The sequence below is a fragment of the Cetorhinus maximus genome, chromosome 23, assembly GCF_964194155.1.
Source record: "Cetorhinus maximus chromosome 23, sCetMax3.hap1.1, whole genome shotgun sequence".
Lineage (NCBI taxonomy): Eukaryota > Metazoa > Chordata > Chondrichthyes > Lamniformes > Cetorhinidae > Cetorhinus > Cetorhinus maximus.
The window spans coordinates 26,648,339-26,674,386 of NC_135901.1; the positions used below are offsets into that span (position 1 = coordinate 26,648,339).

The 26,048-nt window shown below is 46.9% G+C and overlaps 4 protein-coding genes across 4 annotated transcripts in view; 1 reads left to right on the plus strand and 3 right to left on the minus strand.

The window, feature by feature from the left end:
- The window catches only part of LOC144697294 (uncharacterized), a 273,796-nt gene extending 265,903 nt beyond the window's left edge, over window positions 1-7,893 (minus strand). The window contains exons 1-2 of the mRNA XM_078569256.1: window positions 7,816-7,893; window positions 6,255-6,401 (exon numbers count right to left, since the gene is read on the minus strand). The gene's annotated coding sequence lies outside the window, so the exon portion shown is untranslated. The remainder of the gene's footprint in view (window positions 1-6,254; window positions 6,402-7,815) is intronic.
- LOC144698447 (uncharacterized) lies at window positions 3,114-17,377 on the minus strand. The gene is made up of 2 exons (XM_078570388.1): window positions 17,227-17,377; window positions 3,114-6,159 (listed from the first exon to the last, which is right to left on the minus strand). Exons 1-2 carry the CDS (start codon window positions 17,375-17,377, stop codon window positions 5,528-5,530), a joined length of 783 nt encoding a protein of 260 aa, XP_078426514.1. The 3' UTR covers window positions 3,114-5,527.
- Window positions 16,693-26,048, minus strand: part of LOC144698448 (uncharacterized) — an 85,123-nt gene continuing 75,767 nt past the window's right edge. The window contains exons 10-11 of the mRNA XM_078570389.1: window positions 23,866-24,064; window positions 16,693-17,566 (exon numbers count right to left, since the gene is read on the minus strand). Of these exons, the coding sequence (XP_078426515.1) occupies window positions 16,856-17,566; window positions 23,866-24,064 (910 nt within the window). The 3' untranslated portion in view covers window positions 16,693-16,855. The remainder of the gene's footprint in view (window positions 17,567-23,865; window positions 24,065-26,048) is intronic.
- LOC144696986 (uncharacterized) lies at window positions 20,299-24,428 on the plus strand. The gene is made up of 2 exons (XM_078568728.1): window positions 20,299-20,478; window positions 21,943-24,428. The coding sequence occupies exon 2, from the start codon at window positions 22,232-22,234 to the stop codon at window positions 23,378-23,380; it is 1,149 nt and encodes a 382-aa protein (XP_078424854.1). The 5' UTR covers window positions 20,299-20,478; window positions 21,943-22,231; the 3' UTR covers window positions 23,381-24,428.

The following is a 26,048-nucleotide window of genomic DNA, read 5'->3' on the forward strand; positions in this document are numbered from 1 at the left end:
ACCTGCTGAGTTTTTCCAGCATTTTCTGTTGTCTCTAAAATCCCTTTTTTCCAAGTTCTGAACTCACATCTTTCCCCGGTTTCCCTCTTATCTCCTGTCAAGCCCTGTCAGAGCTCATCTTGTCCAGGAGGCCCACCTTCTGCTCCCTTGACCCCATTCTCACTAAACTGCTGACCATCTAGTTTCTACATGTTAGCTGATACTGTTAACAGTTCTCTCTCTCTTTTGATACTGTCCCTCTCACCTTTAAATCCACTGTCATCTCCCATCCTAAAAAAAACCTTTGATCCCATGGTCTTTGCAAATAACTGCCCCAACTCCAACCTCCCTTTCCTCTCCAAAGCCCTTGAACTTGGTGTCCTCCAAGGATCTACCCTTGGTCCCTCCTATTTCTCATCTACAAGCTGCGAATAGGTGACATCCAAAAGCACCATGTTAGTTTTCACATGTAGACTAGCCCAGCTCTACCTCCCCACCATTCCTCTTCATTCCTCCACTGTTACTAAATTATCAAACTGCTTATCCGACATCCAGCACTGGATGTGCAGAAATTTCCTCCAATTAAAAATTGGGAAGACCAAAGCCATTGTCTCGGTCAGCAGCACAAATTCCGTTCCCGAGCTACCGAGTCCATCCCTCTCCCTGGGAACTGCCTGAGGCTAAACCACACTCTTCACAAACTTTGGTGTCAGATTTCATCCCCCAAGATGAGTTTCTGACGATATATCTACACCATCACTAATACCAGATATTTCAATTTCCATTATGTCACCTGTCTCCACTCCACCCCAGCTGAAATCCTCATCCATGCCCGTGTTACCTTTAGACTTGACGATTCCAGTACATTCCTGACCAGATTCTCACATTCACCCTGTCACCCACCGCCCCCACCATATAGAAACATAAGATTATCCAGAGCTCTGCTGCCCATGTTTTTTCTCATGCGAAGTCCCATTCACCCATCACCCCCTGTGGTGACTGACCTACATCGCCTCCAGGTCAAGTAAATGCATCGATTTTAAAATTCACATCCTTGTTTTCAAGTCCCTCCATGGCTTCGTCCCTCCCTACCTCTGTAATCTCCAGTCACACACCCTCTGAGATATCTGTGCTTCTCATTCTGGCCACTTGAACATCCCTGATTTTAATTACCCTCCCATTGGTGGCAGGGCCTAGGCAGGAAACTCTAAAATTCCCTCCCCTAAACACTTCATCTCTCTCCTGATTAAAAATCTCCCTCTCCAATCAAGCTTTTGGCCATCTGCTTGAACATCGACCTATGTAGTCCCGTGTCAATTTTTTTTCCTTATGCAATTCCTCAGAAGCACCTTTGGGCACTTTCTTTTCCATTAATTTCATTTGCAGATCTAAAAGTGATGGACTTGCTGCCACCTCGAACAAATCTGTTTTCACCACTAAGGCTCCGCTCTTATTTAATAATCTTCATGACATCATCGCACCAGGACTGGATGACATCATAAGAGTCCATTGTTTCTTAATGATCGATAACAGGAAATATTAATAAACCTGATCACATTATCTAGGCTGACACTCCAGTGTGACACTGAGGGACTGCTGTACTGTGAGAGACAGTGTCCTTCAGATGGAACTTGTGGAGGCTCTGGCCACAATCTTCCAATCCTCCTCGTATGGTAAGGGTGCCAAAGGACTGAGAGATTATAAATGTTACATCCCTGTTCAAAAACACAGCGATTACAGTCAATCAGCGGTGGGGAAAAATTGAAGCCAATAGTCCAGGACAAAAATCTTGGAAAAGTATGGATTATTATTTCCAAAATTTTCTGTTTTTAATACTGAAAACTTCCCTGGATCTTGAGGTGCGGAGAGACACTCTATGAGGAATGGGGAGGTTTAGGGGGGGATGTGAGGAAAAGCTTTTTTTACCCAGACGGTGGCGACGATCTGGAATGAGCTGCCTGGCAGGGTGGTGGAAGCGGGTGGAAGTGTGAGTGTGCCTCATATCCTTTTAAAAAGTATCTGGATAAGCACTTGGCACATTATAACATTCAACGCTATGGGCCAAGTGCTGGTAAATGGGGTTAGGTAGGTAGGGTCAGGTGTTTCTCATGTGTCGGTGCAGAATCGATGGGCCGAAGGGCCTCTTCTGCACTGTGTGTGATTCTGTGGGAGCTGGGACTTGCCCATGAGGGTAACTAAAGGTACAAGAGCTGAAATAATCGGGGGTTCAAAAGGAGAGAAGATCCAAAAATAGAACAGTCGGTAACAGGCCATCAATAACACCCTCTTATCCTGGAGAAATCAAAGACTTGACATACTGTGTGTCTGAGAGAAACTCCAGCCCAGTTACAGAGATTATTAACATCAGTAGAAATAAACCACAATTATCATAATAAACATGGTTCAGTTCCGTGTGTGATTAACAGTGGCAGTACCAGCAGAATCAAACACATTAAGAGGGACAGAGGGTAAATATAAATTATTTCCGCTGGTTTGACAGTCAAGGAATAGGTGGCATAGTCTTAAAAGTTAGAACCAGACTGTTCAGGAGTGAAATTACATCGGACCCATGACACAGAAACAGGCCACTCGACACAACCAGTCCAGGTCAGTGTTTATGCTCCAAAGGAGCCTCCTCCCATCTCTCCTCACCTAAATCCACCAGTGTAACCCTCAACTCCCTTCTCCCTCTTGTGCTTGTCTAGTTTCCCCTTAAATACATCTGTACTATTCACTTCACCCACTCCCTGTGATAGTCTGGGTGAAGAAGTTTCTTCTGAATTCCCTATTGGATTTCTTGGTGACTATCTTATGTTGATGGTCTCGAGTTATGCTCTTCCCCACAAGAGGAAACATTCTCTCTGTAGCCTCTCTATCAAAACTTCTCATCCTTTTAAGGACTTCGATTAGGTCACCCGGAGGCTTCATTTCGCAAGAGAGAGACCCAGCCTGTCAATCCTTACCTGATATATAAACTTACACATTTCTGGTATCATCATTATAAATCTTCGCTGCTCCCTCTCCAGCGTCTCGATATCTTTTATATAAGATGTTGACCAGAACTGCACGCAGTGGTCAGGAAGTATTTTGACCCGGGAATCACATTACCCAGAAAATGGGATCGAGCTCATAAGTGATTTCAAATTAGTTTATTAAGAAGCAACAGATTAAAAATGATACATAATGGACAGAAAGAAATACATGACCCGTGACGAGTGAGAACAGTCTACCGATCCCAGAGGACAAACAGACAGATGATGCAGAGTGAGTGCTGGTCTCTGTAGTTGGTGGCCGATGTCTCCTCTCAATGGTTAACTGGTGTGAGCCAGAGTGTGGGTGCTAGGCTGAAGCCAGTATGGATCACTTTGAAATCTTCTTGCTCTCAAGAGCCTGTTTTAACCTTTACACAGACAGTTGGTTTGCGTATGGGTCATGAGATCCAATCGTGTCAGTGTTACAAATGTCTTGTTTCAGGGCCTGTGCTAGAGACATCTTCTTGGCAGAGATAACAGGCCTGTCCTTTGAAGGAGTCACATGTGCTGTAGATAAAGGGGAACCGGTGGATGTACTATACTTAGATTTCCAGAAGGCATTTGATAAAGTGCCACATCAAAGGTTACTGCAGAAAATAAAAGTTCATGGGGTAGGGGGTGACATATTGGCATGGATAAGAGATTGGTTACCTAACAGGAAGCAGAGAGTTGGCATAAATGGGTCATTTTCTGGTTGGCAGGATGTGATGAGTGGTGTGCCACAGGGATCAGTGCTGAGGCCTCAACTTTTTACAATTTCTATTCATGACTTGGATGAAGGGGCCAAAGGAATAGTTGCTAAATTTGCTGACGACACAAATATAGGTCGGAAAGTAAATTGTGAAGCGGACATAAGGAGGCTACAAAGTGACATAAATAGTTAAGTGAGTGGGCAAAGATCTAGCAAATGGAGTATAATGTGGGCAAATGTGAAATCATTCATTTTGGCAGGAAGAATGAAAAAGCTTATTATCTAAATGGTGAGAGATTGCAGAGCTTTGAGATTCAGAGGGATCTGGATGCCCCAGTGCATAAATCACAAAAGGTTAACATGCAGGTACAGCAGGTAATTAGGAAAGCTAATAGAATGTTATCCTTTATTGTGAGCGGAATTGATTACAAAAGTAGGGAGGTTATGCTTCAGTTGTACAGGGCACTGGTGAGACCACATCTGAAGTACTGTGTACAGTACTGGTCTCCTTATTTAAAGAAAGATTTCAATGTGTTAGAAGCAGTTCAGGGAAAGTTTACTAGACTAATATCAGGAATGAAAACAGAAAATGCTGGAAAAACTCAGCAGGTCTGACAGCCTCTGTGGAGAGAGAAACAGAGTTAGCGTTTTTCCAGCATTTTCTGTTTTTATTTCAGATTTCCAGCATCTGCAGTATTTTGCTTTTATATTAAGATCAGCAATAGGCAAGCTGTCTTATGAGGAAAGGCTGGAAAGGTTAGGCTTGTATCCGCTGGAGTTTAGAAGAATAAGAGGCGACTTAATTGAAATCTTTAAGATCCCGAGGGGTCTTGACAGGGTGGATGTGGAGAGGATGTTTCCTCTTGTGGGAGAATCTAGAACTAGGGGGTCACTGTTTAAAAATAAGGGGTAACTAATTTAAGACAGATGAGAAGTTTTTTCTCTCAGAGGGTGGTGAGTCTTTGGAACTCGCTTCCTCAAAAGGCGGTGGAAGCAGAGTCTTGGAATATTTTTAAGGCAGAGCTAGATAGATTCTTAATTAACAAGGGGGTGAAAGGTTATTGGGGGTAGGCAGGAATGTGAGGTTGAGGTTATATTCTGATCATCCATGATCTTATTTAATGGCGGAGCAGGTTCGAGGGGCCGAGTGGCCTACTCCTGCTCCTAATTCGTAAGTTCATATATGTTCATATGTCCTGTGTTTGTCAACCAGCAAGCTGCTATGGAAGCTTTCTTCACAAGAGCGAGCTATACCGATAATGTTCCATAAACCTCCGAAGATTTTATAAGATTATTAGACAGCGATTTCTTACAGTCTGTTCATTAGATTGGACTTGTCTTCATTCTCGTGCTGAGGGGATTTCTGTACCAGACGGGACGGGTAACATTTGGGGTCCCTCAATTCTCCAATTCCCATTCCCCTTCTTCCTGGTGGATAACGGAGGTGTCACTGTGTGTAATGTGTAAGTCAGTAAGAACTGTCAGCAGGGATTAATCAGCACCTTCTAACTGGAGATGTTAATCAGTGGAACCCCTCAGACACTGAAGTGTAGATTTTGTACCAAAGATCAATTTAGGATTGAAGTAAAAGTTCATGAGCTTGTTCTAAACTAATTTCTGATGAGAGTTCCTGAATTTTGGGGAAAGATCACGGACAGCGGTTCCTAAAGGGACACTGCAGCCCCGAGAACACAATCAGCTATGGATTCAGAATATTAAATTCCAGCCCAGTTACAGGGATTATTAACATCAGCAGAAACAAACCTGAACAATCACAATTAATGTGACGAACAGCAGCAACAACAGTGGATTCCAATCCCTGCGGTCACTCGTGAACGCGCTGGTGTGTCATCAGGTGGGATGAGGTAGTGAATCCCTTCCCGCACTCTGAGCAGGTGAACGGCCTCTCTCCAGTGTGAAGTCGCTGATGTGCTTTGAGGGTGGATGAATGCCTGAAGCTCTTTCCACAGTCAGTGCAGCTGAACGGCCTCTCCTCGGTGTGAACCCGCTGGTGCGTCACCAGGTTGGATGAATTAATGAATCGCTTCCCACACACGGAGCAGGTGAACGGCCTCTCCCCAGTGTGAACCCGCCGGTGTAATTCCAGGTTGTACATCTGAATGAATCCCTTCCCACACACAGAGCAGATGTATGGTCTCTCCCCAGTGTGAACTCGTTGGTGTAATGCTAGGCAGGACGATTGAGTGAACTCCTTCCAACATACGGAGCAGGTGAACGGCCTCTCCCCGGTGTGGGTGCGCCGATGAGTCTCCAGCTTGGAAGGGCAAGTGAATGCCTTTCCACAGTCCCCACATTTCCATGGTTTCTCTGTGGTGTCAGTGTCGTCATGTTTCTCCAGGTTGGAAATCGGTTGAAGCCCTGTACAAACACAGAAAACACGTACAGTTTCTCCCCACTGTGAACGTTGTGATGTTTTTTCAGGCTGTGTAACTGGTTAAAGCGCTTTCCACAGTCAGTTCACTGGAACACTCTCACTCGAGTGTGTGTGTGTGTGTCTCGGTGCTTTTCCAGTCACACTGATGTTTGAAAACTTTTCCCACAGACAGAACAGACAAACCCTTTTCCTTCCACTTACAGAGGCCGATGATGTTCAGGTCCTGATGAATCGAGTGAATCTGTCAGATCTTGACGTGGTTTGGTTTGAGATTTCTGTCTGCAAATCCGTCCCTCCTAATATCCTGTAAAAGGAGTTTACAAAAATCATCACTGTCAGTGCAGGATAGATACTCTGAACAGAAAATTCTAGTTTCTTTGGAACATTTTTCCCTCTCTTGTTTCTCCAAGGCTGTAAATCCCTGTCCCACACACTCTCCCTGGGCTGAAATGCAGATAAAATATTGGAGAAATTTTTTTCTGTATCCTTTTAACAAATTTGTGCAAATCCCTCCATGGCCTCGTTCCTCCCAATCCCTGTAATTTCCTCTACCCCCATAACTCTTTGAGATATCTGCGCTGCTTTAATTCTGGCCTCTTGTGCATTCCCTATTTTAATTGCCCCACTATAAGTGACCAGGCCTTCACTCCCCTCTGCCCCAATCTCTGAAATTCTCTCCCTACACCTCTCCGTCTGTCTACCACACTGCCCTCCTTTAAGACACCTGAGCATTGCTGTAAAAAGAGAAATACTGTCAAAACCTTTTGTCTTGCACTCATCAGGGACAGATTGGCAAATTCCAAAGATTATCAGTCGGGCTCATAATGTGCCTTGCTTCCTTTCGCTAGAAGCTCCATATATTCACACACAGGGGCCTGTCCTCTGCAGGCAAGAGGAACATGTCCAGACATGGCACTTTTTTTGCTAATTAATCAAAAGGATGGGGGACAGTAGCTCCCTGGTGTATCTTCCATGGCAACACCTCGACCAATCAGAGCTGACTGGCCAACCAAGCAGCATAAGTTATTGTTCCCTTTGAAACTTGGAATTCTTGTGTCTGTCCTGATGAGTGCAAGACGAAAACCTTCGACATCGTGTACCTTTTTTAGCAATACTTAAGTTCTGTTCAACCAAGCGACTATTATAATAATGCTTAAAACCTACCTCATTGCTCAAGCTTTTCATCATCTGCCCTAATGTCTCCTCGTGTGTCTGTGTCACACTTGGTTTTATAATTTTTCTGTGAAGTGCACTTGGATGATTTATAATGTTAAAGGTGCTATGTAAATAGAAGTTGTTGTTGTTGCTGACTGTAACCCTGACCCCTTATATCCAGCAACCCATTGATTTCACACCTTGACTCTTATTATCCGGGTTTGACTTCAAGATGGTTGCCGCGCATGTCTTGTTCCTGATTGCCCCCTACAAAAATGGTGATCACGCATGCGTCCTCTTGCTCACCGCCCCCTACAAAGATGGCGGACGTAAACCTGGGCCTGTCCTTCTCAGGAAGGCCCGAGCAAAGTCGCCCAGCTCCGTTCAAACACGGAGCCGGTTGGCTTCTTACAGAGGGTTCTGGAGCCGATATCGGACGTTTATGAAGCCTCGCAACACACGCGCCGCCTCAGTTTATGCTAATGGTATTATTTTGGGCTCTGGATCCGCATTCGGTCTTTGTAAAACCTCAATTTTAAACCCGCTCGCTCGAGCTCGCTTACCGTCCGTAAGGATGGACTGCGCATGCCCCAGCTCACGATGCCCGTGGCGTGATGGACGGCAGCTCCGGACCAATAGGAAGAGGGGGCGGAGCTGGAGGACCGAGCGGAAGCGGCTGGTCCTCCAACCAATCGGGTGAACAAGGGGGCGGGGCTGAGCCTGGATCCCCCTCATTGGCTGAAACTCTGCATCATTTTGGAAGCTGATTTGTCTCAAACTCCAGGAGAAAACTGGACCTTTCTGTTTGTGGCTTTAAACAGATGAAACTCTGTGGGTGTGCAGCACACATTTCAACATTTGAAATGTGGGAACATGATGAAACAATGCAGAACTAATTCAAGGGCTGACTTCAAGGAATAACTGGGCAAGCAGGGAATGTCACCATTAGAACAAGGAGAGTCCCTGTTTTCAACAAATGAACAACAGAAGGGTTAGGATGTCGCCGTCTTCTGCTCGGATCCGCTGTCAGTGCGCAGACTGATCCACACCTGAGGGACCGGGGCATGCGTTAGAAACTGGAAGGAGCGAGTGGCTATGGTGAAAAGGAAACTGGGCATGTGGGAGCGACGCTCCCTCTCCATTGCGGGAAAGAACCTGGTCATCAGGTGTGAGGTACTCTCGCTGTTGCTGTACGTGGCGCAGGTCTGGCCCATTCCAGACTCCTGCGCGATGGCGATCACTCGAGCCATCTTCCGCTTTATCTGGAGGTCGAAAATGGACCGTGTCCGCAGGGACGCGATGTACAAGCCTCTAGATAAAGGGGGAAAAAACGTGCCCAACATCGCCCTCATACTGATGGCCACCTTTGTGTGTGGCTGCATCAAGCGGTGCGTAGACCCTCAGTACGCAAACACCAAGTGTCACTACGTGCTGAGGTTCTACCTGTCCCCGGTGTTGCGAAGGATGGGTCTGGCCACGCTGCCGCGGAACGCTCCAAGTAGTTGGACCGTGCCGTACCACCTGTCCCTGGTGGAAAAATTTATGCAGAAAAACACCTTTGACCACAAGTCCATCAGGCAGTGGTCAGCACGTAACGTCCTAGAGGCCCTGAGGGAAAAGGAGAGGGTGGACCCTGTGGGATGGTTCCCCGAGCAGACTGTCAAAGTCATTTGGCAGAATGCCTCATCGCCAGAACTTTCCAACAAGCACCAAGACGTAGCTTGGCTGGTGGTGAGAAAGGCCCTCCCCGTCAGATCCTTCCTACACGCCAGGAGGCTCACCCCCTCTGCACGTTGCCCTCGAGGTGGCTGTGGTGGGGAAGAGACCGTTGTTCACCTCCTTGTGGATTGTGCCTTTGCAAAGAAAGTCTGGAGAGAGATGCAGTGGTTGCTGTCGAGGTTCATCCCGAGCAGTTCTGTGACACAGGACTCTGTGCTCTACGGGCTGTTCCCAGGGACACACACCGAGACAAACATCGACTGCAGCTGGAGGATCATCAACTCGGTGAAAGACGCGCTTTGGTCTGCCCGAAACTTGTTGGTCTTCCAGCACAAAGAGTTGTCCCCGACCGATTGTTGCGGACTGGCACAATCCAAAGTCCAGGACTACGTGCTGAGGGACGCACTAAAGCTTGGGGCAGCTGCCGCAAAGGCGCAATGGGGAAGGGTCGCTGTCTAAGACCTTTCTACCACAGCGCACCGAGAGACTGGGAACTGTTTAGAGCCCCTCGGGCTGTACAGATCAAAATGAAAGGCTGTAAATGATTGTAATATTGTTTGTACTGATGCACCTGGTGATACATTTTGTAAAAGTTTAACCTGGATTGTACCCTTGTAATGTTGTTTTTGAAATGGTTTGGAATGTGATTGAAGATATTTTATGAATAAAGTATATTTTTACAAAAAAAAAGACTGATCCACACCTGCAACCAGTTCGAACTGGCCTCGGGAGCCAAGGTAAATCGTGGAAAGAGCGAGGCCATGTTCTTTGGGAACTGGGCTGACCGATCCTTTGTCCCCTTCACTGTCAGGGCTGACGGCCTGAAGGTGCTGGGGATATGGTTCGGAGGGACCGGGGCATGCGTTAGAAACTGGAGGGAGCAAGTGTCTATGGTGCAAAGAAAACTGGGCATGTGGGAGCGACGCTCCCTCTCCATTGCGGGTAAGAACCTGGTCATCAGGTATGAGGCACTCTCGCTGTTGCTGTACATGGCACAGGTCTGGCCCATTCCAGAGTCCTGTGCAATGGCGATCACCCGAGCCATCTTTCGCTTTATCTGGAGGTCGAAAATGGATCGTGTCTGCAGGGACGCGATGTACAGGCCTCTAGATAAGGGGGGAAAAAATGTGCCCAACATCGCCCTCATACTGATGGCCAGCTTTGTGTGCAGCTGCATCAAGCTGTGTGTAGACCCTCGGTTCGCAAACACCAAGTGTCACTACGTGCTGAGGTTCTACCTGTCCCCGGCGTTGCGAAGGATGGGTCTGGCCACGCTGCCGCAGAACATTCCAAGTAGTTAGACCATGCCGTACCACCTGTCCCTCGTGGAAAAATTTATGCAGCAAAACACCTTTGACCACAAGTCCATCAGGCAGTGGTCGGCACATAACGTCTTAGAGGCCCTGCGGGAAAAGGAGAGGGTGGATCCTGTTGGATGGTTCCCTGAGCAGACCTTCAAAGTCATTTGGCAGAATGCCTCATCACCAGAATTTTCCAACAAGCACCAAGATGTAGCTTGGCCTGTGGTGAGAAAGGCCCTCCCCATCAGATCCTTCCAACACGCCAGGAGTCTTAGCCCCTCTGCACGTTGCCCTCGAGGTGGCTGTGGTGGGGACGAGACCGTTGTTCACCTCCTTGTGGATTGTGCCTTTGCAAAGAAGGTCTGGAGAGAGATGCAGTGGTTTCTGTCGAGGTTCATCCCGAGCAGTTCTGTGACACAGGACTCTCTGCTCTACGGGCTGTTCCCAGGGACACACACCGAGACAAACATCAACTGCAGCTGGAGGATCATCAACTCGGTGAAAGACGCGCTTTGGTCTGACCGAAACTTGTTGGTCTTCCAGCGCAAAGAGTTGTCCCCGACCGAGTGTTGCAGACTGGCACATTCCAAGGTCCAGGACTACGTGCTGAGGGACGCACTAAAGCTTGGGGCAGCCACTGCAAAGGCGCAATGGGGAAAGGTCGCTGTCTAAGACCTTTCTGCCACAGTGCACCAAGGGGCTGGGAACTGTTGAGAGCCCCTCGGGCTGTACAGCTCAAAATGAATGTATGCATTGAATACTAATTGTATTATAAGTGTATTGAAGCAGCTCAGAGTGCAACATGATGTATGTTGATAACTCCAATACCATTGTCTGATTGTCTGCATTGACCATATTGACATGATTGTAATATTCATTGATTGTATTGATGCACCTTGTGATCCATGTGTAAAAGTTGAATCTGATTGCACTTTTGTGATGGTGATTTTGAAATGTTTTGGAATGTTCTTCCAGATATTTTATGAATAAAGTATATTTTTCAAAAAAACATGTTAGGGAGAAGATAAATACTGTCATCATTCAGAACTGCACAGACTGTAAAGGAACAACTGATCTCAAAGACAATCTCTTGTAGTATGTGCAGAGGAGGTGTGCTGAATCAGGTTTAAAGGGGTGAAATATATAAGTATTCTTGATTGTATAATCATGTTCATTCAGATGAGGATATGGTTTGTTGTTGCTTTTCGATGGGCAAATTTGGTTCAGTGAATTATTCCAGGAAGCCTTAAAATCAGAATGACAGTATTTCAAAACCATGGCTCAAAACACACAGGACAGCGTGTGAATATTCCCTCCAAAAGCTACAGTCATACAGCTCGAAACTATCGTGTCTGTGCCGGCCATTAAGCACCTATCAATTCTAATCCCATTTCCTGGTACTTGGCCCGTAGCCCTGTATGCTATGAAGTTTCAAGTGCTCCTCTAAATACTTCTTAAATGTTGCGAGGGTTCCTGCCTCTACTGCCCCCCCTCAGGCAGTGTGTTCCAGATTCCAACCAACCTCTGGGTGAAAAATCTTTTCCTCAAATCACCTCTAAACCTCCTGCCCCTTACCTTAAATCTATGCCCCCAGGTTATTGACACCCCGGCTAAATGGAAAAGTTTCTTCCTATCCACCCTATCTATGCCCCTCATAATTTTGTATACCTCTTATCAGGTCCCCTTTCAGCCTTCTCTGCTCTAAGGAAAACAACCTTAGACTATCCAGTCTCTCTTCATAGCTGAAACGCTCCAGCCCAGGCGACATCCTGGTGAATCTCCTTTGCATCCTCTCCAGTGCAATCACATCCTTCCTATAGTGTGGCGACCAGAACTGCACATGATACTCCAGCTGTGGCCTAAATAGCGTTTTATACAGCTCCAACATAATCTCCCTGCTCTTATATTCAATGCCTCGGCTAATAAAGGCAGATATCCCATATGCCTTAACCACCTTATCTACCTGTTCTGCTGCCTTCAGGGATCTATGGACATGTACAGCAAGGTCCCTCTGATCCTCTGTACTTCCTAGGGTCCTACCATTCATTGTGTATTCCCTTGCCGTGTTAGTTCTCCCAAAATGCATCACCACCAATTTTCGTGTCATCTGCGAATTACTGATCATACCGCCTATATTCACATCTAAATCACTAATGTACACTACAAACAGCAAGGGCCCCAGAACCACTCCCTGCGGTACACCATTCGGCACAGGCTTCCAGTCGCAAAAACAACCTTCGACCAATCCCCTCTTCCTCCTGCCACTAAACCAATTTTGGGTCCAATTGGCCCTGGATCCCATACCTTCTTGACCATTCTCCCACACGGGACCTTGTCAAAATCCTTACTGAAGTCCATGTAGACTACATCAACTGCACTACCCTCATCTACACAACTAGTCATCTCCTCGAAAAATTCAACCAAATTTGTTGGACATGATCTCCCCCTGACAAAGCTATGCTGACTGTCCCTGATTAATCCCTGCCTCTCCGAGTGGAGATTAATCCTGTCCCTCAGAACTTTTTCCAATAATTTCTCTACCACTGATGTGAGACTCAGTGGCCTGTAATTACCTGGTTTATCCCTACTACCCTTGAATTATGGTACTGCATTCGCTGTCCTTCAATCCTCTGGCACCTCTCCTGTGGCCAGAGAGGATTTGAAAATTAGTGTCAGAGCCCCTGCAATCTCCTCCCTTGCCTCACACAGCAGCCTGGGATACATCTCCTCTGGGCCTGGGGATTTATCCACTTATAAGCCCACTAAAACCGCTAATACTTCCTCCCTTTCAATGATAATTTGTTGAAGTATATCACAGATCCCCCTCCCTGATTTCTACACCTACATCGTCCTTCTCCATAGTGAACCCAGATGAAAAGGAACCATTTAAAACATCACATTCATCCTCTGGCTCCACACACAGATTGCCACTTGGTCCCTAATGGGCCCTACTCCTCCCCCGGTTATCCTCTTGCCCTTAATATATTTATAAAATGCCTTGGGATTTCCCGTTATCTTGCCCGCCAGTGTTTTTTCATGCTCCCACTTCACTCTCCTAATTACTTTTCTAAGTACGCTTTCTATACTCCTCTAGGGCTTCCACTGTTTTCAGCCCTCTGTATCTGCCATAAGCCTCCTTTTTTTCCTTATCCAATCCGCTGTATCCCTTGACATCCCGGGTTCCCTGGACTTGCTGGTCCCACCCTTCACCTTTATGGGAACACGTTAGCCCTGAGCTCTCTCTATTTCCTTTTTGAATGACTCCCACTGGTCTGATGTAGACTTTCCTACAAATAGCTGCTCCCAGTCCACTTTGGCAGTCTGTTTGGATTATCCTATTGGTTTTGATACAACCGAGTGGCTTATATGACTATTTGAGAGGGCAATTAAGAGTCAATGGCTTTGCTCTGGTTCTGGGGTCAGATGAGGTTTGGGTGGCAGGTTTCCTTTCCTGAAGGATCTGACTTGACCAGATGGATGTTGCTAACAATCCAGTAGTTTCCTGGCAGCATTTAATTCCAGATCTTTTCAATTAACTGCATTTAAATTGCTTAACTGCTCTCGTGGAATATTCCAGATTCTGGATGACTAATCCAATAATTTAACCACTCTGCCACCAGAAACTTCTCTGCCTGGAGATCAGGTTGTAAACTCTTTTGAGCAAATCAAATAAACAGATAAATCAATTAACTAAAGAACCACCCCTTAGAGAGATACTGTCACAAAACAAGAAACCATAAACTTGAACAGAAACTTCTACAATTAAATGGAAATATTATTTCCAGGGCTGATGATGCACTCCAGTCACTGCCGCACCCTACTGGTCACAGAAGGCCTCAAGCCTATCAGCGGACACTGCGTACTCCCTCTCCAGGGACAGCCAGCCATGGGTGTAATCATGGAAGAGAAGTAGGCAGTCAGGTCGAACGACCCCATCAACCGCCTGGAGCTGTTGATGGCCACCTTGGCCAGCCCCAGAAAGAGGTCATCTATCCTGTCTGCTCCCCACACACCCTGCACCAGGTGACCAAAGTTCAGGAGCGTGGGGCTGAAGTGCAAGCAAAACTTGAGGAGCAGCTACCTTTAGGTAGTGAAACAGGGGCTGTGACCTCACTCATCCTGCCTATACGTGGAACATGGAACACAAGGGCTGCGAAAATTGCAGGCAGACAGGAAGTCTGTGAACCTACTTAACCTTCTATCTCAGGGGACCGCTGCGTGCAACACCCTCCAGGCCAAATCCCCGATGGAACAGGGGAGGACTCCCATGTAGAGGGCCTCCCAATGGGATTCTCTGCCTCCTCCGGACGGCAGGTCGGAACACCATGGTGTGTCCGGACTATCGATTAGGGCAAGGAATTGGAGGGCGCGCAGCGGGAGCCCGTGCAGGAAACCCCTCCAGAGTGGAATGACACAAAGGGGATGATTGCAAAATGGCTCAAATTGACTGTTGTATAATTGTGTTAGCAATTTACACGCTCCTGTGAATCGTCCATCTGGTATTTTAACACAGACTTTAACCAATTGGTTTTAAACCTGTTTATGTTAAATGAGTTAACGCACAATTTTGTAGCGCATAGATTAGACCTCTGCTGGAATAGTGCATTCAATTCTGGAATCACGCTTTGGGAAGGAAGTCAAGGCTTAAGAGAAGGTGAAGGTGAGGTTTACCAGAATGTTCTATGGAGAGATGAGAGAACTGGGTTTGTTTTCCCTGGAGTAAAAAGGGTTTAAGAGGAGATACGATAGAGGTGTTCAAAATCACGAACAGTTTTGACAGACTAAATAAGGAGAAAGTGTGTTCGGGGCAGAAGCAAACACAAGACCAAGGAGTGAGGAGATTGCCAAAATAATGTTTTTTTAATCCAATGAGTTGTTGTGACCGGGAACTTTGCGTAGAGTCTGTTTCCGTCACACTTACAGGCCAGTAAGGGTAATGGAAGCAGATTCGACAGCAACGTTCGAGAGAGCAATGGATACGGGGAAGAAATGTCCAAGGCTATGTGTAAAGAGGGGAGTGAGGCAAATTCGATCGCTATACTAAAGAGCTGGCACAGGCACAATGAGCCGAATGGTTTCCTTCAGCTGTTGAACCAGCAGAAGACAAGGGCGGACGATCATACCCAGGAATCTCCACATGGTACAATACGACCCGTCCTCATCGGCACGGACACAATATGCAGTCTCCAATTGTTCTCCCTTACTGTCTTGTAGGTGCTGTGTGATAGTGGGATTCAGTCCCAGATTACCCTCCAGTATATTCACAACTGCTAATTCTGGGTTGTGATCCTGTTCTGAGGTTCCTGTGTGATGGTGGGGTTCAGTCCCAGTCACTGATTACCCTCCAGTACCTCCACAAGTGGTAATTCTGGGATTGTGACCCTATACTGAAAATGCTGTGTGATGGTGGGGTTCAGTCCCAGTCACTGATTACCCTCCAGTACCTCCACAAGTGGTAATTCTGGGATTGTGATCCTACAGGATGAGGTGCCAGCATTTCAACCATGGGGAGCAGCACAGCCGCCGTCCCTGGCTGATTCTGTCTGGTAACACTGAGGCCAATGGGAGCACACCAACAACAACTTGTTTTTACATAGCACCTTTAACGTTCCAAGGTGTCGCACACGAGTGTAATCAGTCAAAAACTGACACCCAACCAGAGGAGACAAAACATTTCAGGATTCAGAAATGTGTCCCAGCCGCTCTCTTCCATGGTTCAGAGCTCCTAGACACGGAACAGAAGGCTCCTTCACAACTGTGTTTGGAGGCAGGAAGAACAACGGTGAATGCTGGAAACATGCTGTCAAATCAGAGATTGGTGTAAAACTGTGATCTGTTCCTGACTGAGAGTGAAACGGCAGGTTTAAGTTTCCAGTCTGAAAATGACTGTGGTAATTATTCTGTGATGGGTTAATATGTTTGTGTGGCAGTCTTGAATCTACCATTTTAAGGCGGGTGTTAGTTTGTTTAAAATAAACCTTCTGAGAAATAAATTGATTAAAGTCTGTAATTAAATGAGGAGGAGTTCACAGGAGCTTCTTAACTGCTGCTACAATTAAACAACAGACATTTGATCTCCAAATAAATTAGGGTACGGTAGCCTCGTGGTTATGTTACTGGATCAGTGATCCAGACCCTGGAGATGTGAGGCTCAAATCCTGCCAGAGCAGATTGAAAAATTTACATTTAGCTTGAGTGGAAAATCCTTCAGGATTAACCCACACGGGGACTTTGCTGTCAGTGAAGAGAGACGAGAAAGACCAAAGTGCCGTTTGTCCCTCTCGGTGTGACCCTGAAGGACTGTGTCCAGGCTGAAGTCCTGTTCCTGCCGTATGATCCTCCCCCAGATTGTCCTTTCTGAGCTCCAGCCTGGTGATGTTAAACGCTCAGGTGGGATAGACAAAAATCAACAACAACGTGTTTAAAACAAATCCAAATTCATTTGACATTTATCCTGAATGTTAAACACCGGCTCAGTTATTGGGCTACGAACATCAGAAAAATAAACTCCAACTGTCTGAACAAACACAGTTCAGTTTGGATGATTAACAACAGCAAGAAGAGCAGAAACCAGCGCCTGAAGTCACTTGTGAATTCGCTGGTGAATCACAAAGTTGGATGAACGAGTGAACTCTTTCCCGCACACAGAGCAGGTGAACGGTCTCTCCCCAGTGTGAACTCGCTGGTGTCTCAGCAAGTTGAAAGAATGGGTGAATCCCTTCCCACACACGGAGCAGATGAACGGTCTCTCCCCGGTGTGAACTCTTTGGTGCTCCACCAGACTGGATGACTGAGCGAATCCCTTCCCACACACGGAGCAGGTGAACGGCCTCTCCCCAGTGTGAGTTCTCTGGTGTTTCCGCAGGGTGGATGACTGTGTGAATCCCTTCCCACACTCGGAGCAGGTGAACGGCCTCTCCCCGGTGTGGGTGCGTTGGTGTGTGACCACCTCACTTCTGCTTTTGAAACTCTTCTCACATTCCGAACATTTGAAAGGTCTCCTGTCAGTGTGAACACGTTGGTGTGTCAACAGACTGGATAACTGTGCGAATTCCTTCCCACATACCAAGCAGGGGAATGGCCTCTCCCCGGTGTGAACTCGCATGTGGATATGGAGCTTGGATGTCTCTGCAAATCCCTTCCCACAGATAGAGCAGGTGAACGGCCTCTCCCCAGTGTGACTGCGTCGATGGATTTCCAGCTGGTACGGATAATTGAATCCCTTCCCACAGTCCCCACATTTCCATGGTTTCTCCATGGTGTGGGTGTCATTGCATCTCTCCAGGTTGGACAATCAGTTGAAGGCTCTTTCACATAGAACAAGTGTATGGTTTCGTCCCGCTGTGAATGGTGTGGTGTATTTTCAGGCTGTGGAACTGGCTAAAGCTCTTTCCACAGTCAGTGCACTTGGACACACTCACTCGGGTGTGTGTGTCTCGGTATTTTTCCAGTCACACTGATGTTTGAAATCTTTTTCCCACAGACAGAACAGGCAAACGTTCCTCTGTCCACATTCAAAGACAGATGATATTCAGGCTCTGATGAATCAAGTCTCTCGATCAAATACTGATTATGATGTTTGGTTTGAGTTTCCGGTCCGTAAATCCTTGTCTTCTAATATCCTGTAAAAGGAGTTTACAAAATTCAGCAAGAACAGGATAAAAATTCAGAATGGACAATTCTGGTTTCTATGAAACATTCTTTCAACTATCTTGTTTTCCCAAACGCGTCATCCAGTCAAACTGAAAGAAGCCAAAATCAGCATCACAGCCCAAACAAGAGTTTAGAGAACCTTCCTAACTAAACCAGAATGTTGTTTCCAGTGTCTGTGAGACACTCTGTACCGAGGTGCCCACTGGTGGTGGAAGGTACCAACCGTACCGATGGACACCACATGCTCCCTCTCCAGAGCCACCCAGACACGGACAAGACCATGGGAGGGAGGCCAGCAGCCAGAATAACCGCCCAGCCCCCACCAAACCCCATGTGTCCCACCCATCCCAAATCTACAAATTGCTGTTTCAACCAGGCCCAAGAGCAGGTCCAGGAGAAGATATACCAACCTACCCACCCGCTTCCACATTGGGCAGACAAAAGATTAGGAGACTGGGGCTGAAATGTAACTAAAAGTTGAGCAGTAGCCCCTTCAGGTAACTATACAGGGGCTGCAACCTCTCATACTGAATGTACACGGCCCATGGACTCCTCTAGGCTGTAAACATGACCTGTAGCCCGGGAGTGGGTGAAGCTGTTCGAAAACCTGACACCCAGGATGCTCAAGGAGGATGGGAAGATTCAGGAAAGCAGAAAGGGAAATGTCAAGGTTACAGAGCTCTGCAGCGTTTTGGTAAAAATAAGCAGAGTGGGTCAGGAAGAGACAGCGAGAGTAACAAAGCGAATAGGGCATTAGTGACAAAGGTGACATCAGGGAGAATTAGAAAAATATCGAAGCAAAAGGTGCCAGATCTAAATGTGCAAAGTGTTTGCAACAAATTAGATGACTGTTCAGGTTGGATCTGCACACAGAACACATGTACAATCGCTCCCAGCTGCACGGTGCGCTATTTTGTTAGGTTTTGTAACTGGTTAAAACTCTTTCCAGTCAGTGCACTGGAACACTCTCACTCGTGTGTGTGTGTGTGTTTTTCTCAGTGATATTCCAGTCACAATATTGCTTAAAATCTCTTCTCACAGTCAGAACAGTCAAACATTTCTCCTTCCACATTCAAAGGCCGATGATATTCAGGTCCTGATGAATCGAGTGACTCTGTCAGATCCTGACATGGTGTTTGGTTTGAATTTCTCATCTGCAAATCCAACCCTCAAAATACCCTGCAAATGGAGTTAAAATTGAAATTCTCAGATATTCAAAAAAATAAAGACCATTCTATTCAAATACTCTGCTGGTTTCTGTACACCACACACTTCTACTCCCATTCCATGCACCTCATCTTGGCCTTTCAGCTTTTTATTCCATTCCCTTTTCCCTCATGTACTTATCTAGTTTCCTTTTGAAATTATCTCAGCTTTTTCCCTCAGTGGTTTCCTGAGTTCTGCATTGTAACCACTCTCTGAGTTTCAGGTGGAAACATTCTCTGCAATCCTACCCCGTCCAACCCATTGATCATTGTAAAGACCTCTATCAGCTCACTGCTAACTCTCCCTTTTTCCTAAAGGAAAAAAAGCCCCAGCCTGTTTAATCTTTCATAACAGGAGTATTTGTTTTGGTTTACAAAACTCATCACTGTCAATCCAGGATAGAAATTAAGAGACAAGCATGTCTCTTGATTTGAGTTTGCTGCGTGTAAATCCTCCCCTTCTAACCCCCTGTAAGAGGAGTTTCCAAAACCCCATCCCTGTCAGTCCAGGATAGAAACGCACAACATTCTCTCCTCCTGCTGACAGGGACAGGGATGACTGCGCATGCGCACTGCTGCATTCTCTGATCAAAATGGCGGCGGTGACCCAGGGTCTGTCATCAGAAACCCCGCAGCTGCGGCTCCGCTTCATGAAAACGCGGAACCGATGGCTTTGTATTCGGAGCTTGAAGCCCACATAAAGTGTTTGTGAAACCTCCCAGTCCACCCGCCCGCTCTATCCCTCGCCTGCCCGGGGATATTTTTCACCTCCGCGGATTCCACACCGCCGCTTCCATCCGATTCTGGCACCTACACCGCGCATGCTCCAACCACAACCCCCGCACCACGCCTGCGCGGGGGCTGCCGTGGCGGAAGAGAGAGCAACCGCCCCTCATTCAATCCGATTGGCGGGAGGACCCGGCAGCTCTTGTTCGGTCCTCCAGCCAATCGGCGTGATTGAGGGGGCGGGGCTGGAGGACCGGCTGCCCTCGTTCGGTCCTCCAGCCCCGCCCCCCTCATTCATTCCGATTGGCCGGGGGACTGGCTGCTCTCGTTCGGTCCTCCAGCCCCGCCCCCCTCATTCACTCCGATTGGCCGGGGGACTGGCTGCTCTCGTTCGGTCCTCCAGCCCCGCCCCCCTCATTCACTCCGATTGGCCGGGGGACTGGCTGCTCTCGTTCGGTCCTCCAGCCCTGCCCCCTCATTCACCCCGATTGGTTGGAGGACAAACCGCTCCCGTTCGGTCCTCCAGCCCCGATCCCTCTCTTCCTATTGGTCTGGAATAACAATCAGCCGCTTCCGGATCCTCTCGGGCCTGAACCTGAACCAAAGGCCCCATTGGGAAAAGGTGGTTGTTTCTGTTTAATTAAAATTACTGATAGAGACATGAAAGGTAATTTGCTGTCTTGACCCAAAGTATTTGGTGGAATTAGAGTGAAGGAGTGGAATTGACCCACAGCCTGAGTCACCAGTTTAAGGACAGGAGGAGAGAGAATCTGGAGAGGAGAAAAGAATAAGTAGGAGACTGGACACTGAATCTGGGACAATGAGCAGAGAGGGAGAGGAGTGTGTGGGACAGAGATTTATAGATTTGGGGGAATGAAAGGGGAAAAATGTTCCATAGAAACCAGAATTGTCTGTTCTGAATTTCTATCCTGTACTGACACTGATAACTTCTGTAAAAAATAAAAACAGGAAATGCTGGAAAATCTCAGCAGGTCTGACAGCATCTGTGGAGAGAGAAACAGAGTCAACGATTCGAGTCAGTGTGATTTGATCGAGCTGAGTGAGTGGGCAAATGCATGGCAGATGCAGTACAATGTGGATAAATGTGAGGTTATCCACTTTGGTAGCAAAAACAGGAAGGCAGATTATTATCTGAATGGCTATAAATTGAGAGAGGGGAATGTGCAACGAGGCCTGGGTGTCCTTGTACACCAGTCGCTGAAGGTAAGCATGAAGCAGCAGGCGGTAAAGAAGGCAAATGGTATGTTGGCCTTCATAGCCAGAGGATTCGAATACAGGAACAGGGATCTCTTGCTGCACTTATACAGGGCCTTGGTGAGACCACACCTGGAATATTGTGTGCAGTTTTGGTCTCCTTATCTGAGGAAGGATATTCTTGCCACAGAGGGAGTGCAGCGAAGGTTTACCCGACTGATTCCAGGGATGGCGGGACTGACATATGAGGAGAGATTGAGTCGATTAGGATTATATTTGGTGGAGTTCAGAAGAATGAGGGGGGATCTCATAGAAACCTATAAAATTCTAACAGGACAAGACAGGGTAGATACAGGAAGCATGTTCCCGATGGTGGGGGAGTCCAGAACCTGGGGTCACAGTCTGAGGATATGGGGTAGACCATTTAGGACTGAGATGAGGAGAAACTTCTTCATCCAGAGAGTAGTGAGCCTGTGGAATTCGTTACCACAGAAAGTAGTTGAGACCAAAACATTGTATGCTTTCAAGAAGGAGTTAGGAATAGCTTTTGGGGCGAAAGGGATCAAAGGGTACGGGGAGAAAGCGGGAGCAGGCTATTGAGTTGGATGATCAGCCACGATCATAATGAATGGCGGAGCAGGCTCGAAGGGCCGAATGGCCTACTCCTGCTCCTAGTTTCTATGAGTCCATTTGACTCTTCTTCAGAAGAAGCTCTGAAGAAGAGTCATACGGACTTGAAACGTCAACTCTGTTTTTCTCTCTCCACAGATGCCATCAGATCTGCTGAGCTTTTCCAGCGTTTTCTGTTTTTATTTCAGATTTCCAGCACCCACAATATTTTGCTTATAACTTCTGTAAACTGCTTTTACAGGGGGTTACAAGGGGAGAAGTTCCAGGCGAGAAAAATCGTAACAAACATCCTGTCAAGATCTGACACGGCCACTCAATTCATCGGGACCTGAATATCATCGGCCTTCACACAGCGAGTGGTTCGGGTCTGGAATGCACTGCCTGGAAGTGTGGTGGAGGCAGGTTCAATCGAGGCATTCAAGAGGGCATTAGATGGTCATTTAAATAGAAACGATGCGCAAGGTTATGGGCAAAAGGCAGGAGAATGGCACTAAGTCATAACGCTCATTTGCAGAGCCGGTGCAGACACAATGAATGGGCTGAATGGCCTCCTTCAGCTGGGAACTGATCAACGCAGTCAGACTGCGGAGAGACCATTCACCTGGTCCATGTGTGGGAATGGACTTACTCAGTTATCCAGTGCATTGACAGACCAGCGAGTTCACACTGGGGAGAGGCCGTTCAGATGTTCTGTGTGTGGGAAGGAATTCGCTGAATCATCTGAGCTACTGGTGCATGAGAAAGTTCACACTGAGGAGAGTCCATTCACCTGCTCTGTGTGTGGGAAGGGATTCACTCAGTCATCCCATCTCACTGAACATCAACTTGTACACGGCGATCAGAGACCTTTTAAATGTTCTGACTGTGAGAAGAGCTTTAAAAGCAAGAAGTATCTGCGAGTACACCAGCGAGTTCACACTGGGGAGAGACTGTTCACCTGCTCTGACTGCGGGAAGGAATTTGTTCAGTCACACCACCTTCTGAGGCACCAGCAAGTTCACACAGGGGAGAGGCCGTTCACCTGCCCTGACTGCGGGAAGGGATTCACACATTCACACAACCTTCTGACACACCAGCGAGTTCACACTGGGGAGAGGCCGTACACCTGCTCTGACTGTGGGAGCGGATTCACTCAGTTATCCCACCTTCTGACACACCAGCGAGTTCACGCTGGGGAGAGACCGTTCACTTGCTCTGACTGTGGGAAGGGATTCACTCAGTCACACCACCTTCTGACACACCAGCGAGTTCACACTGGGGAGAGGCCATTTACCTGCTCCGAGTGTGGGAAGGGATTCAGTCAGTCATCCCACCTTCTGACACACAAGCAAGTTCACACTGGGGAGAGGCCATTCACCTGCTCTGAGTGTGGGAAGGGATTCGCTCAGTCATACCAGCTTCTGATGCACCAGCAAGTTCACACTGGGGAGAGACCGTTTACCTGCCCAGTGTGCGCAAAGGGATTTACTCAGTCATCAAACCTACTGGTACACCAGCGAGTTCACACCGGGGAGAGACCATTCACCTGCTCCATGTGTGGGAAGGGATTCACTCAGTCATCCCACCTTCTAACGCATCAGCAGGTTCATAGGGGGGAGAGGCCATTCACCTGCTCCGTGTGTGGGAAGGGATTCACTCGGTCATCCCACCTGCTGAGACACCAGCGAGTTCACAAATGACTGCCAGAGTTGGATTGTGTTATTGCTGCCGTTAGTCACATCCAGGACTGAACGTGTGGGTGAATCCTGAGGTGTGTAAGAAATGTGTCACAGCCGCTCCCTTCCATGGTTCAGAACCCCTCGACGTGGAACAGAAGGGTCCTTTACAACTGGGTTTAGAGTCAGGAAGGACAATAGTGAATGCTGGAAATGTGCTGTCAAATCAGAGATTGGTGTAAAACTGTGATCTGTTCCTGACTGAGAGTGAAACGGCAGGTTTAAGTTTCCAGTCTGAAAATGACTGTGGTAATTATGGTACGTAGATTTAAAATGTTTGTGTGACATTCCTGAGTCTACCAATGTAAGGCAATAACAACAAGAGGTTGCATTTCTACGTGGAACCTTCAACCGCTCTCACCTTCCATTAACTTCAATGTAACAGAAATTGACAGTTGGAACCTGTCAACATTTGAAAGATATTTACAAATGATTGGAGGGTTTCTTACAGTTGGGATCTTCCTCTGTTCTGTCCACTCGAGGTGTTCGATAACAGACTTTCTCCTGTGAATATCGAGCTGGAGTATTGGGCTGTGATGTGTTTCCTTGTTCATCTTGTTGACTCTAAATATTGAATCTTGTGGTTTCAGACACCAGATAATCAAGCTCACAACATCAGATTGTCTTTTCCTGACTTTATTAACAGCACTGCAATCATACAGACAGAGTAATTCCTCACATGGTTCCGGTCCTCAATGAAGTACTTATAAATGTTATCATTTTATATACTTCAGAGCCTGTAATATAGGAATGGTGGATTGGTGTGTAATTTTAATATAATTTAAATTCAATATTCCTTCTTTTAATATCATGTTCACCACTTCCCTGTTACCTGCTGCATTTGTTTGTCTATTGTTGTTAGTACATGATTGTCACATGTTTTCATGTTTTGAATTTGATTATGTAGTCTATAGATGACATTTTATGAATTATTTGATGTAAGTGACACTGCAATTCATCCTTTGGGCTGTGAATATGTTTCTTGAGTAAAATACCATTATATTAAATAAAATATTACCCGATCAGGAGTACAGAGATAATACAGCGGATTCAGAGCTCTCTTCTCCCCAGCTCTGATCTAACAAGCTGCAGCAACGCTGAAGATATTTATATTCAACTTGTTCACTACATCCGTGAACTGATTCTGCACAAACCATAACTACCAGGATATCTGTGCACCGTTCTGAGTGTGAGCACAAGGCGGTGTCACTATCACACACAGATACCATTTCCTTGGTTCACGTCTCCAGACAAAGACCAGCTCTTTACACATCCCCTTTCTACACAATTGCAGCAGACATGAGCGAGGATGTGGGCTCATTAATATTCTCCCACATTTCATAACAGCAAAGGTTCCACTGGGACAAAGGTTCAGGCATTTTCCATTACAGGCAAAATACAGAGTAGTACAGGAGCACATTGACAGTTTAACAGTCATCAGCCTGCAGGCTCCTGTTAAATACAGAGTAGTACAGGAGCACACTGACAGTTTAACACTCATCAGCCTGCAGGCTCCTGTTAAATACAGAGTAGTACAGGAGCACACTGACAGTTTAACACTCATCAGCCTGCAGGCTCCTGTTAAATACAGAGTAGTACAGGAGCACACTGACAGTTTAACAGAGTCTTATCTGCCTGCAGGCTCCTGTTAAATACAGAGTAGTACAGGAGCACACTAACAATTTAACAGTCATCAGCCTGCAGGCTCCTGTTAAATACAGTGCAGTATAGGAGCACACTGACAGATTAACACAGTCTCATCAGGCTGCAGGCTCCTGTTAAATACAGAGCAGTGCAGCAGCGCACTGACAGTTTAACAGAGTCTCATCAGCCTGCAGGCTACTGTTAAATACAGAGCAGTACAGGAGCAGACTGACAGTTTACCAGAGTCTCATCTGCCTGCAGGCTACTGTTAAATACAGAGCAGTACAGGAGCAGACTGACAGTTTAACAGAGTCTCATTCGTCCACAGGCTCCTGTTAAATACAGAGCAGTGCAGCAGCTCACTGACAGTTTAACAGAGTCTCATCAGCCTGCAGGATCCTGTTAAATACAGAGTAGTACAGGAGCTCACTGACAGTTTAACAGAGTCTCATCAGCCTGCAGGCTCCTGTTAAATACAGTGCAGTATAGGAGCACACTGACAGTTTAACAGAGTCTCATCAGCCTGCAGGCTCCTGTTAAATACAGTGCAGTATAGGAGCACACTGACAGTTTAACAGAGTCTCATCAGCCTCCAGGCTCCTCTCCGATACATTCGCTGAGTGGGTTTCAATTTAAGCCAGGTTTACAGACCTGATGCTCCATTCACACATCGAAGGTGGGAGAGATGCTGTGCGACACACACCACGCCCAGAAGCTGAAAGTAATTAACAGTCTGGGTTTTGCATTTTGTCATCCCGGGAGTGTTACCGATACCTTCCCTGGATAGGAGAGACACTCTGGAATGTATGGGGAGCTGGGACTTGTCCATGAGAGTCACCAAAGGTATGAGGACTGAAATAATCGAGAGTTAGAGAGGGGAAAAGATCCAAAAGTGGAACAGTCAATCAATCGCTTTCCTTTACCTTGGAGAATTTGAGAGGACCACTGGAGCGCTGAGTGCAGTTCTGATCTCCATATTTAAGGAAGG